The 15216-nt window shown below is 39.0% G+C and overlaps 1 protein-coding gene across 6 annotated transcripts in view; it reads left to right on the top strand.

The window, feature by feature from the left end:
• The window catches only part of ARK2N (arkadia (RNF111) N-terminal like PKA signaling regulator 2N), an 88028-nt gene that overhangs the window by 64112 nt on the left and 8700 nt on the right, over positions 1 to 15216 (top strand). For all 6 annotated transcript variants that reach the window (XM_067014485.1, XM_067014482.1, XM_059041030.2 and 3 more), the window contains one exon: positions 2373 to 2499. In XM_067014485.1, coding sequence (XP_066870586.1) covers positions 2373 to 2499 — 127 coding nt within the window. The remainder of the gene's footprint in view (positions 1 to 2372; positions 2500 to 15216) is intronic.

Raw genomic sequence — 15216 nt, 5'->3', positions numbered from 1 at the left:
ACTGCTTTTTATTATCCCTGATTATATTGTAAGCTCGTTGAGGGTGGGAACTGCCTCCCTTGTTTATTCCCTGTAGTATTCCTGGCACTGAGCACAGTGCACAGCATATCATAAACAAGTATTTATTTTAGAAACAAATAGATAAAGTAGACTGTTACAGTTGTGCAAAGCAAGGCTGCTCAAAATACTGAATATGGACAAGTTGAAGGTTTGGGAAAAAAGGAGACTATCAATTTATATTCCTCTGTAGCAGTGCATTAGGAACCGTGTTCATGACGACAGTCTTAACTACAACATTGAAGTAGAAATTGGATAAAAGGCTTGGCCGCAAGCAAAGTATTGGGGTCAGAGCAAGAATCTGGGTATACCAAATCCAGACTTAACCAATTCCACTTAAGTAACCACCCTAGATTTAACAAAACTGGGTTTTGTCTGGTGGATGCCACCTTTTGTATGCTTGTAGGGTTCAATACCACTGCCCATACCACGTAGAATCCTATCTAGATTATTTTTTAATACAGAAGGTTAACAAGCCTATGCAGACTGTAATACAATCTCAATCACCAGTTGTATCTAGAAGCCTTTTTAATATTCTGTTTTCTCATATGTGCATCATTTTCAACTGAAGAAGAAAAGTAAAAATAATATTAAAGAATTGTAAAAAAGACCCACAATCATATTCAAATTTGATTACTTTTCAAAGCTTTTAACTAGCCGATACATATTTTTATCTTGTTATATGTAACTATTTGTATGCTATACATACACTTTCCCCAAATTTCTACATAGCACTCCAGTGACTATCATTTGACGTCATGACACTTTGCTTATTTAAAGCTTTTTCTGTTAGGCTGTATTCTCAGAGATGGGATTATAGAGTCAGAGAGTGTAAAAATTGTAAGGCTTTTGCTTTGGAATTGTCCATAATTTTCCAAAAGGGTTATACTAGAAGTTGGCAGGAGTATGAAAGTACAAGGTTTCTTAATGACCTTGAAGCATTGAAGTGAGTGAGGTGAGAGGGGAAGAGAAAGTTGTGTACATAAAATCTTATTTATATTGGTTTAGCTTTTATGATGTGTCACAAGGGATTTTTTTTAAGTAGGGAAAAATAATTTTGTATCAGATGACAATATATTCAAATAAAAATAAAGAGTAAATGAAAATTTGTACCTGTTGCAACTCTGTTTATTCCATGTTAACTCTTAGATATTCTGAAATTCATCCTTTTAAGTCAGAGCATTCAAGAGCTGAGTACATAGGTTGAATTTTAACCCCTTTCTTTGGCCCCAGCCGGGGATTGAACCTACACCCTCAGCAGTGAAAGCTTGGAGTCTTAACCATTGGACTGCCAGGGAACTTCCTTGGGTCCGATTTTGTCAAATCTACATTCCTTAAGAGAAAATTGTTAAAATTGTTTAAAATTGAGATAAGATTGTTAAATGTTTCATAAGGCATCCCAGCATAAATATGATATTAATGATTCTATTATTTACTCCATTTGTGCCTTTGAACTTCTTTCTCTCTCTCTCTTTCTTTCTTTCTGCGTTGGGTCTTCGTTGCTGCGCATGGGCTTTTCTCTAGTTGTGGCAAGTGGGGGCTACTCTTCATTGCAGTGCGCGGGCTTCTCATTGCAGTGGCTTCTCTTGTTGTGGAACACGGGCTCTAGGCACGCGAGCTTCAGTAGTTGTGGCACACGGTCTCAGTAGTTGTGGCTTGCGGGCTCCAGAACGTAGGCTCAGCAGTTGTGGTGCACGGGCTTAGTTGCTCTGAGGCATGTGGGATCTTCCCAGACCAGGGCTCGAACCCATGTCCCCTGCATTGGCAGGTGGATTCCTAACCACTGCGTCACCAGGGAAGTCCCCTTCTGAGCTTTTCTGGTTTAGAATTTTGTTCTGTTAAAATGATAAGCAGTAGAGAACCCCATTGACCTCTGAGTGGTGACAAACCTGTCATATGCAGATCATTTAAAAGCTGACTAGAGTTGAATGCAAAAAGCATTATAGAATGAAGTAGAGTATAATTACAGTTTATATATACCTATAGTTAGATATACATACTTGTCAGAGTACTCCAAAGTTTTTTCTCCTAAGGGATGTGAATAGAAAGTGAGAGACTTGAAGTTCTTACTTTTATATACGTCCATGTTGTTTCAACATTCATTTAACAATGTGCATGTATTCTGTTTAATAATTTTTTTTTAACAGGACACTGCCCAGTTTCCTTGACATGGGTAACAGTTTCGCTGAGGCAAGCTTTCAAGAGGGGATTCTGTTTCAGTGATTAAACTGGAAGGAGAAATCTGTCAGTGAGTTGTTTCTGCTGCTTATAAGGAGTCAAAATGTAGTGCTTATTTTTTTCCCTTTCTCTCTCAGGTCATTTGGATCCAGGATTCCTAGCAAGTGACAAAACATCTGCTGGCAATGCACCACTCAATGAAGAAATTAATATTGCTTCTTCAGATAGTGAAGTGGAGATTGTGGGAGTTCAGGAACATGCAAGGTAGGATATTAATTGGAGAGAAGAAAATGGTATGGCATGGCTGGAATGAATGGTGGGGCTATTTCTCAAATTCCTGTGGTTTAAGAAATACATTTTGACTATAGACACATATGAGTTTCAGAATGTTTTGCATATTGTCTTATATCAAGAACATCTCGGTCACACATGTATGTGAACCAGAACTAATGTTTGTCTCTTATTTTTAGCAAATGTCTAGGTGTCTTGACTGAGTTTTCTGGTATGGCATAAGATCACCGTACTCCCCCCACCCCAATCCATATTTTCTTGCCTTTCACTTTATCTTGGAATATATTGGGAGCAAATAATTGAGAAATCTGCATTCGACCTCATACCTCTTCCTAGAGCACCTTTTTTTTTTAACATCTTTATTGGAGTATAATTGCTTTACGTTACTGTGTTAGTTTCTGCTGTATAACAAAGTGAATCAGCTATATGTACATATATCCCCATATCCCCTCCCTCTTGCGTCTCCCTCCCACCCTCCCTATCCCACCCATCTAGGTGGTCACAAAGCACCGAGCTGATCTCCCTGTGCTATGCGGCTGCTTGCCACTAGCTATCTATTTTACATTTGGTAGTGTATATATGTGAGTGCCACTCTCACTTCTTCCCAGCTTACCCTTCCCCCTCCCTGTGTCCTCAAGTCCATTCTCTATGTCTGCGTCTTTATTCCTGTCCTGCCCCTAGGTTCTACAGAACTGTTTTCTTTTTTAGGTTCCATATATATGTGTTAGCATATGGTATTTATTTTTCTCTTTCTGACTTACTTCACTCTGTATGACAGACCCTAGGTCCATCCACCTCACTACAAATAACTCAATTTCGTTTCTTTTTATGCCTGAGTAATATTCCATTGTATGTGTCACATCCTCTCTATCCATTCATCTGCCAATGGACACTTAGGTTGCTTCCACGTCCTGGTAGAGCACCTCTCCTTATCTTTCATGAAAGGTTGCAAGTTACTTTGGTCAGTTCCTAATAGTGTATTTCTAGTGATGTTTGTGTGATTTAGGAAATCTTGTTTCTTAGGAATTAAAAAAAAAAAAAGCCACAAGGCATCAAATTAGTGTACGGTATTATGGAAATAGTTTTATAAGGTTTGTCATTCTTTAAGGTAGTGATGAGCAAACTACAGCCAATGGGTCAGATCTGGCCTGCTGCCTGTTTTTATATGGACCTCAAGCTAAGAATGGTTTTTACATTTTTTAATGGTTGGGGGAAAAACATGGAAAGAAGACATGTTTTGTGATGTGAAAGTTATATGAAATTCAAATCGAATTTATTTATCCATAAATAAAGTTTTGTTGGAATAGAGCCATGTTTGTTCACTTACGTATTGTCTATGGCTGTTTTGCACTCCAGTGGCAGAATTGAGACGTTTCATCAGACACCTTAGGGCCTGCAGAGCCAAAGATATTTACTGTGTAGCTCTTTGCAGAAAAAATTTACTGACTCTTGCTTTAAGATACAGTCCTGGGCTTCCCTGGTGGCGCAGTGGTTGAGAATCTGCCTGCCAATGCAGCGGACACCGGTTCAAACTCTGGTCTGGGAAGATCCCACATGCCGTGGAACAACTACGCCCGTGAGCCACAATTACTGAGCCTGCGCATCCGGAGCCTGTGCTCTGCAACAAGAGAGGCCGCAATAGTGAGAGGCCTGCGCACCGCGATGAAGAGTGGCCCCCACTTGCCGCAACTAGAGAAAGCCCTTGCACAGAAACGAAGACCCAACACAGCCATAAATAAATAAATAAATAATTTTTTTAAAAAAAGATACAGTCCTAAGAATTAGTTGCCGCCCTCTCAGAGATATACCTGAGGAACATTTAACACATACACATACATACACAACAAAATCTAGTCTTTGGAAAAATCTGTATTCTATGTAGAGTTTTTCTCCTATGTCACAAGAGTTAAGTTGTGATTTTGTGATTTCCTCTAGTGGGTATATAACATAGTATCTTACCTTATTTTTAGATCTGATTTTAATCTTTGGTTAGGAAGGTAATGAAACATTCACCAGCATTCTTCTGTTACTTATTTAAAAGGTGAATTTAGGAGTGGAGAGTGGGGGCAAAATACACATGCACATAAATTGAGGATCCTTCTTCTAATGAGAACTGATTATACTTTCTGAAAGCATTTTTTAGTTAAACAATTGGGACTTTAAGGATGTAGATTTAAGTCATAATTTAACATGCCATCTCCCCAGAAGTGGCTAATTCTCTGTCAGAGCTAGTATTGTCCCAGCGCTTCATCCTCTATCCTATATTTATGCTGTAAGTATGCCTGTATAGCTGCTTCCTTTTTTCTTTATAAATGGTTATTTCCCTTATTCTGGTGGGAAACAATTTTCATTCTTTAATCTTTCCTTTACCTCATTCTTTTTTCTCTTTTTTTGCACCTTAGTCAAAAACTTTTTCCTATTAAGTTCTCTTTCATTTTCCCATCTATTTCCTTCAAGCTGACTTATCCGTGAGATGAAGAAGATAGAACTCTTGTTTTCTTCCTTTACTTCAGTATATGTTTGTCATAATTTTATTTCAGCATTATATAAGTATAGAAGATATTATTATACTTTTAAGCCCCATGACAAGATCTTTATCGAATATTACAGTATTTTTCATTTCAAACTGTGTATTATAAAACTTATTCTGCATATTGACTGATTGATGTAGGTAAATTATCTTCAGTTGTGCCAGGAGCACATTAATCGTTACCAACTTCCTTGACTTCATTTTCAAATTTTAATTCAGTGTTACTCATGTGTTCCTACTTAAGTAGGAAAGAATAGGTTATAACCTGTGCTGTCTGTCTGATCTCTTACTCTCTTCTGAGACATATCGGTGATATGGTCCAGTTCTCTATTAACTTCTACCGACTTTCCCTTCTTTATTGTCTCCTTGTGCCTAGAAATGTTACAGAGTGAGCTACCCTTCTTTTCAGATTCTTTGTTAAACTTTCCTTCCATAATGATATCTTAAGCTTCTTTTTCTACCAATATTTTTGTTATCTGGAGTTGAAATTACTGTATTTCTATTAAAACTTGGAAATTTAAATTCCAAGTTTCTCTCACCTCCAGCACACACACATGCACACAGATTGTCTCTAGTACACCCTTCTCTGAACTTGTTAAAGTCTTTTATCCAGATTGTCATTTTACCCTTTGTTTCACTCTTAACTAAGTCAAGTGACTTTGGGTACATTTTAAATAACATGCTATAACATTACTTTCAAGGACTTTTTCTTACAGGTTCTGAAGCATAAAGTTGTGTTTTTTTGGTTTTTAAAATTCTGATCCTTTAATTTGAATCCTGGAGAAATCGTATCTTGGAGGTGACAGATCTATCTTGAAATCTCAGTGGTGGTTAATAATTGTCCATAAAATGGAATGTAGAGTTGACAAATTCTGTTGGAGTACTTTGAATGGACTCTTGTATCATTTTGAGGGGATCTTTTATTTTGGCCCTTGGGTCTAAGACTGAGTAGGATCTACTGACTCTGCTGTGTCTTTCTGAAAAATTTTTCAGCAGTTTCTTTAGAAGAAGCATGATAATCTTTCAAACATTGAGATTAAAAAGCTGAGAAGTGGGACTTCCCTGGTGGCGCAGTGGTTGGGAATCTGCCTGCCAATGCAGGGGACACAGGTTCGAGCCCTGGTTTGGGAAGATCCCGCGTGCTGTGGAGCAACTAAGCCCATGTGCCACAACTACTGAGCCTGTGTGCCACAGCTACTGAGGCCTGCATGCCTAGAGCCCGTGCTCTGCGACAAGAGAGGCCACTGCAATGAGAAGTGCACCGCAACAAAGAGTAGCCCCTGGTCACCGCAGCTAGAGAGGACCCGCGTGCAGCAACAAAGACCCAAAGAATAAATAAATAAATACATAAATAAGAAAAAAAGCTGAGAAGCAGGTGCCGGGGAGAGCGTTTCTTGTTGGTTGCTTTGGAATTGCCCCTTTAGCTGCCTGTATCTCATCTGGAATTTATTTCTTTTACAGGTCTAGGGTTGCAGTTATGAAGTATTGATGGGCTTTTGGCAGGGTTATCGCTTGGAAGGTTTTAGGTTTTGATCCACATCTTTTTGTTCTAATTCGATTTGCATGCATAGATGTTTTGTTTGGATTTAGTTGTCCTGTTCTTATTTTTCCTTTTGGTATTCTACCTTGTGGGCTTTCTGAGAGCTTTAAAAAACTCAGACTTGGTTCTTGAGTTGTTCTCTTTGGGACTGTGGTTGCTCTGACTTGTGTTTGGGTGCCATTTTTCCATATTGGAAGCATTCCGGTTTGTTGAACTTTATGTCAGTAATTCGAGTTGTGATGTGCTTCTTTGTGTGTGTGTGTGTGTGTGTGTGTGTGTGAGAAACAGTTGTTTTTCTTTTCTTGCATGCTAACATCTTTCCCTGCTCTTTTCTTTTAGATTTTGATATGTTCACTTAGCTTCTGTGTTTCTTCTAGTCATAGACTAGAAGGCATGCTTTCCTAACTAATGGTTGAATGCATCTTTTATGGCTGCCTTGGATTGCTGTGATGAACTCCTGTCATTACCTAGATGTCATTTCTAGATGTTAATGTTTGGACAGTCCAGTTTCACAAGATGCTCTTTGCCAATGAGATGGAGACTTTTCCATCATCTCTAGTTCTTCTGTGCCCACTTAATTTTGCCATAAGTTTCAACTTACGACCCTGTTGCTAATATTTTTCTTTATCCTTGTTCCGTTTTCCTTCTTTTTTTCTGCAAGCTTCATTGGTAATTGACCTAGGAAGATGAATGCATGTATCTTTATGTTATGGAACTGTGCTGAAACAGTTCTTTCAGTACCTGTTCTCTGAAGCTTTTATGAATAATCAGACCCTTACCTCCTTTCACATGGTCCGTCCATTGGTTAATGTTGGTTCACCCCTCTGCAGACGAATTGATGTGGGGAGGCTTTTGCATTTAAGACTGATTGCTGCTTAGAACCAATTGCTAACATTAACTCTAAAAAAAGCAAGGGAGGCAGATAAGCATTTCCCTCAAGCTACAAGGATTCACTCTACCTTCAGTTAGAAAAAATAAGTAGGAATGTTATCTAAGAGGTCACCTTCAGAATCTGTAAATGAGAGCAAAAATGATTAATTTTTAATGTTGTTTTCTTAGAATAGTAGGTTAACTGTATCAACAGCTGATCATCAGAGCCTGCTCTCTTTTTGTGTTTTTCTTCCTTTCTACTCTGAAGTCTCCTTTTTTTGGTTTTAATATATGAAGAGCAGGAAATTATTCTATCAAAACTTACTGTTTATAAATAGTGGATGGGGGGGTTGGTCTGTGGAAGTGAGGCCTAAGCAGTTTTTCTTGGTTATAATACTCAAAATGTGACTGTAGTTTTGCAAACCTATTGCCAGTCATATGCAGATTAAATGCTTTGTGAGAAGAAAAGCTTGTGTCTGCACTAGAATCTGATTGGACCAATTATAAAACAGCTGAGTATGTTCCCACCCCATATCTTTCATAATAGAAAAAGGATATGTGATAATACACGAAACTGTGCTTTGTTAGTTGCCTTACAAGATTTTGAGCCTCTCACATCCTTCTTTATAGGGCATCTCTGTAAGGCTTATAACAATTGTTGTAGTTCCATTTCCTCCTGAAATTTTTTCCCCCTCTGCATCTGGTATAAGTTATTCTGTAATGTACCATCTTATAAAATAGAGCTCGACCTTTTTTCCCCTGTACTTAAAAAAATGTGTTAAAAGCCTTGTTCTGTCCTCATCCATCTCCTAGCTACCATTTTATTCAAGGTGGCTGAGGTCATTAAATCATAAAAAAAAATTTTGAATGTCTTATTGGCTTATAACACACACAGAAAAGTAATAAGTGTACACTTTAGCTTTTGTACCCATGCCCAAGTAACCAGCTCTCAGATTAAGAAGCAGAAGTCCCTCTTGGCTCCGCCTTGCCCCCTGTAACCACTATCCAGACTTCTAACAGGATAGCTTTGCCTGTATTCAGAATCTTATTAACATTCCTGACAGATGCCCCAGCAATTGCTTGAATGTTTAAAAGGCAGATTTTCTATTTTGTAGTGGCTGTAATTGTGTAGTAATGATCATCTAAAAGTAGCCTTCTAGAAACTGATTTATGGTTGTTATTCTGCTCTCAAGATCTCTGTACTGGGGAAGGAGCTGCCTTCCATGATGATTCTCACTTCTTTGGCAATTGCCCTTCCATTTGCAGTTGAAAGCTTTTTTTTTTTTTTTTTTTTTTTTTTTTTTGTGGTACGCAGGCCTCTCACTGTTGTGGCCTCTCCCGTTGCAGAGCACAGGCTCCGACGCGAAGGCTCAGCGGCCATGGCTCACGGGCCCAGCCACTCCGCGGCACGTGGGATCTTCCCAGACGGGGACACGAACCCGTGTCCCCTGCATCGGCAGGCAGACTCTCAACCACTGTGCCACCAGGGAAGCCCAGGAAAGCTTTTGACCAAAGATAGCATCATCACATTCTCCAGAGAATCTAAAATTTTGAAGAGAAACAGACTAAGGATTGGGACTTGAGTCAAATGAATGAGGCCTATTTGTTCCAGCATCGTTAGGTTCTTTGAGGTACTCAAGTAAAGGTGCTTTTCCAGTAAATTTTCTTTTTTGCTTAAAGTAGCCCAATTTGGTTTCCAGTAACTAGAACTATTTATAACCTCTTTCAGCCATTCCTCATTAGTAAATACTGTCTCTAAACCTCTCACTCTCCTACTCTGGACACTTTCTAGAATCTGCTTTGCTTGTTATTGTATTGCCCCCAGGGGCTAAGCAGTTCCCCTTACAATCAAACATAGTGTATAGTACTTCGGGAGCAGTCTGAGAAAGACATAGCTGGAAATAAACTCCCCAGTGGAGACCTGATTTTCTTCTGGTTCCATGCTTTACTTTCTTAAGACCCTGGGCAGTTGTCTATTCGTTTTGGTTTTCTCTTCTGTAAAATGGGACGATTGGATTAGATCCCTTTTTAAGTCTCTACTTGATGTTACATTGTATGATTACTTAAGGAGCAGTGCAGAGTAACAACTGGGACTAAATACTGCTTTTATTTCAGAGTTATTTCTAGGAATTCTGTCAGTGATTACATTGACTTTTCTTGGTAGTCATTCATTCCCTGATTTTTCTAAATTTCTAACCAACTTTAGTTCGATTACTACTTGACAGATGAGCTTTTGAACTCTTGAAGAGCTTTATATATATATATATATATATATATATATATATATATATATATATATATATATATATATTTTTTTTTTTTTTTTTTTTTTTTTTAAAGAGGATGGTTTGATAGGGATTGCACTGAATCTGTAGATTGCTTTAGGAAGTAGAGTCATTTTCACAATGTTGATTCTTCCAATCCAGGAACATGGTATATCTCTCCATCTATTTGTATCATCTTTAATTTCTTTCATCAGTGTCTTATAATTCTCTGTATACAGGTCTTTTGTCTCCTTAGGTAGGTTTATTCCTAGATATTTTATTCTTTTTGTTGCAATGGTAAATGGGAGTGTTTTCTTAATTTCACTCTCAGATTTTTCATCATTAGTGTATAAGAATGCCAGAGATTTCTGTGCATTGATTTTGTATCCTGCTACTTTACCAAATTCATTGATTAGCTCTAGTAGTTTTCTGGTAGCATCTTTAGGATCTCTAGGTATAGTATCATGTCATCTGCAAACAGTGACAGATTTACTACTTCTTTTCCGATTTGTATTCCTTTTATTTCTTTTTCTTCTCTGATTGCTGTGTCTAGAACTTCCAAAACTATGTTGAATAAGAGTGGTAAGAGTGGGCAACCTTGTCTTGTTCCTGATCTTAGTGGAAATGGTTTCAGTTTTTCACCATTGAGGATGATGTTGGTTGTGGGTTTGTCATATATGGCCTTTATTATGTTGAGGAAAGTTCCCTCTATGCCTACTTTCTGCAGGGTTTTTATCATAAATGGGTGTTGAATTTTTTCAAAAGCTTTTTCTGCATCTGTAGAGATGATCATATGGTTTTTCTCCTTCAGTTTGTTGATAAGCTGTATCACGTTGATTGATTCGCGTATATTGAAGAATCCTTGCATTCCTGGGATAAAGCCCACTTGATCATGGTGTATGATCCTTTTAATGTGCTGTTGGATTCTGTTTGCTAGTATTTTGTTGAGGATTTTTGCCTCTGTGTTCATCCTCTATGTTCATCAGTGATATTGGCCTGTAGTTTTCTTTCTTTGTGACGTCTTTGTCTGGTTTTGGTATCAGGGTGATGGTGGCCTCATAAAATGAGTTTGGGAGTGTTCCTCCCTCTGCTGTCTTTTGGAAGAGTTTGAGAAGGATAGGTGTTAGCTCTTCTCTAAATGTTTGATAGAATTCGCCCGTGAGGCCATCTGGTCCTGGGCCTTTGTTTGTTGGAAGATTTTTAATCACAGTTTCAATTTCAGTAGTTGTGATTGGTCTGTTCATATTTTCTATTTCTTCCTGGTTCAGTCTTGGCAGGTTGTGCATTTCTAAGAATTTGTCCATTTCTTCCAAGTTGTCCATTTTATTGGCATAGAGTTGCTTGTAGTAATCTCTCATAATCTTTTGTATTTCGGCAGTGTCAGTTGTTACTTCTCCTTTTTCATTTCTTATTCTATTGATTTGAGTCTTCTCCCTTTTTTTCTTGATGAGTCTGGCTAACGTTTTAAAATCTGAAAATGAAATTAAGAAAACACTCCCATTTACCACTGCAACAAAAAGAATAAAATATCTAGGAATAAACCTACCTAAGGAGACAAAAGACCTATATGCAGAGAATTATAAGACACTGATGAAAGAAATTAAAGATAATACAAATAGATGAAGAGATATACTATGTTCTTGGATTGGAAGAATCAACATTGTGAAATGACTCTATGACTCTACTACCCAAATCAATCTACAGATTCAATGCAATCCCTATCAAACTACCACTGGCATTTTTCACAGAACTAGAACAAAGTATTTCACAATTTGTATGGAAACACAAAAGACACCGAATAGCAAAGCAATCTTGAGAACGAAAAATGGAGCTGGAGGAATCAGGCTCCCTGGCATCAGACTATACTACAAAGCTACAGTAATCAAAACAGTATGGTACTGGCACAAAAACAGAAATATAGATCAGTGGAACAGGATAGAAAGCCCAGAGATAAACCCATGCACATATGGTCACCTTATTTTTGATAAAGGAGGCAAGAATATACAGTGGAGAAAAGACAGCCTCTTCAATAAGTGGTGCTGGGAAAACTGGACTGGTACATGTAAAAGTATGAAATTAGAACACTCCCTAACACCATACACAAAAATAAACTCAAAATGCGTTAAAAACCTAAATGTAAGCCCAGACACTATCAAACTCTTAGAGGAAAACATAGGCAGAACACTCTATGACATAAATCACAGCAAGATCCTTTTTGACCCACCTCCTAGAGAAATGGAAATAAAAACAAAAATAAACAAATGGGACCTAATGAAACTTAAAAGCTTTTGCCCAGCAAAGGATACCATAAACAAGACCAAAAAACAACCCTCAGAATGGGAGAAAATATTTGTAAATGAAGCAACTGACAAAGGATTATCTCCAAAATTTATAAGCAACTCATGCAGCTCAATAACTAAAAAACAAACAACCCAATCCAAAAATGGGCAGAAGACCTAAATAGACAGTTCTCCAAAGAAGATATACAGATTGCCAGCAAACACATGAAAGAATGCTCAACACCATTAATCATTAGAGAAATGCAAATCAATACTACAATGAGATATCAACTCATACCGGTCAGAATGGCCATCATCAAAAAATCTACAAACAATAAATGCGGGAGAGGGTGTGAAGAAAAGGGAACCCTCTTGCACTGTTGGTGGGAATGTAAATTGATACAGCCACTATGGAGAACAGTATGGAGGTTCCCTAAAAAACTAAAAATAGAACTACCATACGACCCAGCAATCCCACTACTGGGCATATACCCTGAGAAAACCATAATTCAAAAAGAGTCATGTACCACAATGTTCATTGCAGCTCTATTTACAGTAGCCAGGACATGGAAGCAACCTAAGTGTCCATCACAGATGAATGGATAAAGAAGATGTGGCACATATATACAATGGAATATTACTCAGCCATAAAAAGAAACGAAATTGAGATATTTGTAGTGAGGTGGATGGACCTGGAGTCTGTCATACAGAGTGAAGTAAGTCAGAAGGAGAAAAACAAATACTGTATGCTAACACATATGTATGGAATCTAAGAAAAAAAATGTCATGAAGAGCCTAGGGGTAGGACAGGAATAAAGACACAGACCTACTAGAGCATGGACTTGAGGATATGGGGAGGGGGAAGGGTAAGCTGTGACGAAGTGAAAGAGTGGCATGGACATATTATACACTACCAAACGCAGGGTGGATAGCTAGTGGGAAGCAGCCGCATGGCACTGGGAGATCAGCTCGGTGGTTTGTGACCACCTAGAGAGGTGGGATAGGGAGGGTGGGAGGGAAGGAGACACAAGAGGGAAGAGATATGGGAACATATGTATATGTATAACTGATTTGCTTTGTTGTAAAGCAGAAACTAACACACCATTGTAAAGCAATTATACTCCAATAAAGATGTTAAAAAAAAATAAAAGAAGATGTTGGCGGTAGGAGTTTATTTATTTATTTTTGCTGTGTTGGGTCTTCGTTTCTGTGCAAGGGCTTTCTCTCGATGTGGCAGGTGGGGGCCACTCTTCATTGCAGTGCACAGGCCTCTCACTATCACAGCCTCTCTTGTTGTGGAGCACAGGCTACAGACGTGCAGGCTGAGCAGTTGGCGGCTCATGGGCCTAGCCGCTCCATGGCATGTGGGATCCTCCCAGACCAGGGCTCGAACCCGTGTCCCTTGCATCATTAGCAGGCAGATTCTCAACCACTGCGTCACCAGGGAAGCCCCAAGAGCTTTTTATTTGTAAATTGTTGGTCTGGGCCTGTCTTTGCACTCTGCTGACTCTTGCCGTGTTTTGCCTTACCTAATTTAATATGCACATTTGTAAAGCAACAACTTGATGTGGAAAGCGTTGGACCAGAAATCAGACTTGGCCTGAAGTTCCTTTGCCTATACTTTCAAACAGTATGACCTTCGGCAAGTCATGTAACCTCTTTAATCCTCAGTTTCCCTGTCAGAGTATGGATAAGAACTTCCCACGTCTACCTCATAGGTCTGTCTGGCGGGCGTGTCAGATGAGGAGGAACTGCTTAGTACTGAATTGTCATTAGTCATCAAAACCAGTTCTTTAAAATGTTGGATGGACTCCTTTGGCTGACATTGTTCTGTGACTACTGGTCATTTAATCTGAATATTTTTAAGGGGTGGACAGATTTGGATTAGACTTTGGACTTGTTTTTCTTTTTTTTTTTTTTTAAAGGTTTAATTTTATTTATTTTTGGCTGCGTTGGGTCTTCGTTGCTGTGCTCGGGCTTTCTCTAGTTGAGGCGAGCGGGGGCTACTCTTCGTTGTGATGCACAGGCTTCTCATTGCGGTGGCTTCTCTTGTTGCGGACCACGGACTCTAGGCACGTGGGCTTCAGTAGTTGTGGCACACGGGCTCAGTAATTGTGGCACACAGGTTCTAGAGCGCAGGCTCAGTAGTTGTGGTTCACTGGCTTAGTTGCTCTGTGGCATGTGGGATCTTCCTGGACCAGGGATCGAACCCATGTCCCCTGCATTGGCAGATGGAGTCTTATCCACTGCACCACCAGGGAAGTCCCTGTGTGTCTTATTTTAATGCGTTTTACTAGCTAATCTTTGAAAGTATGGTCGCCTCTGGGTTAGTAGCTATTCTTGGCCCATTTCTGAAAAGGTGATGGCCCTCTGCTACTGTAACAAATCTGCATCTACCCCTACTCTGGCCCCAAGGGATCTGTTTTTCGGCACCTCTCTTGGTAAGGGAGTCATTTTCAGGCTAGCCTTTGTAGGAGCAGGGCCTCTTTCCATAAGCTTAAGCGTCCTTAAGGTCAGTTCTGCAGCTAAACCTTGTCTGTTACTCTAATGTTTTCTTTTGAACCTAGAGGTTCAGGTAGCATGGGATCGAAGCTGGAGTTCTTAAGTGATTCAGCATCACTCATCGTATACATGTTGTGAGAACAGCTGCTCATGATCCATTGTAGTAGTTTGTGTGATTAGAATCATGCCACTTGTCACTTCTCACATATACTGCATGGAGACAGGTCTATAATTTAGATGTGTGGACATCAGGAGCAGTGATAGCTTGAGCTGCCGGCCTTCCTCTCATATGAATCAAAACTTACTCAGTGGTTCATCCTGGAGGTTCACAGTTCTGTCATTTGACTGGAATGTGGAATTCAGTATGTAGGTATTTATGAAACAGTTCTCTCCCAAACAATGAACTCATGAGATTTGTCAGCAAGGCAGTTCTGTCCCTCTTATAGGATACTTTTAGAGAGTCTAAACTGAGTACTTCAGCCTTGTTATTTTCACTGAACTAAAGCATAAGTGGTTGTGATGAACTAGCCAGGTGTTTCTCTTGTCACCTTCAGGTTGAGGGAAATTGATCTTTAACTCATGACCTAGTACTTAAAGATGTTTAGACATCTAATCTGTAAAAGGGGTATTACTACTTCTGTTTTTGTAAGTACTATTAACAAATATGGCACAGAACTTATTTTAAGAACAAGTTTCACCTGTATT

This window comes from Kogia breviceps, chromosome 15 (genome assembly GCF_026419965.1).
Source record: "Kogia breviceps isolate mKogBre1 chromosome 15, mKogBre1 haplotype 1, whole genome shotgun sequence".
In the NCBI taxonomy this organism is placed as follows: Eukaryota; Metazoa; Chordata; class Mammalia; order Artiodactyla; family Physeteridae; genus Kogia; species Kogia breviceps.
The sequence above is the reverse complement of the archived record's forward strand: the minus strand, read 5'-3'. Positions and strand labels throughout refer to the sequence as shown.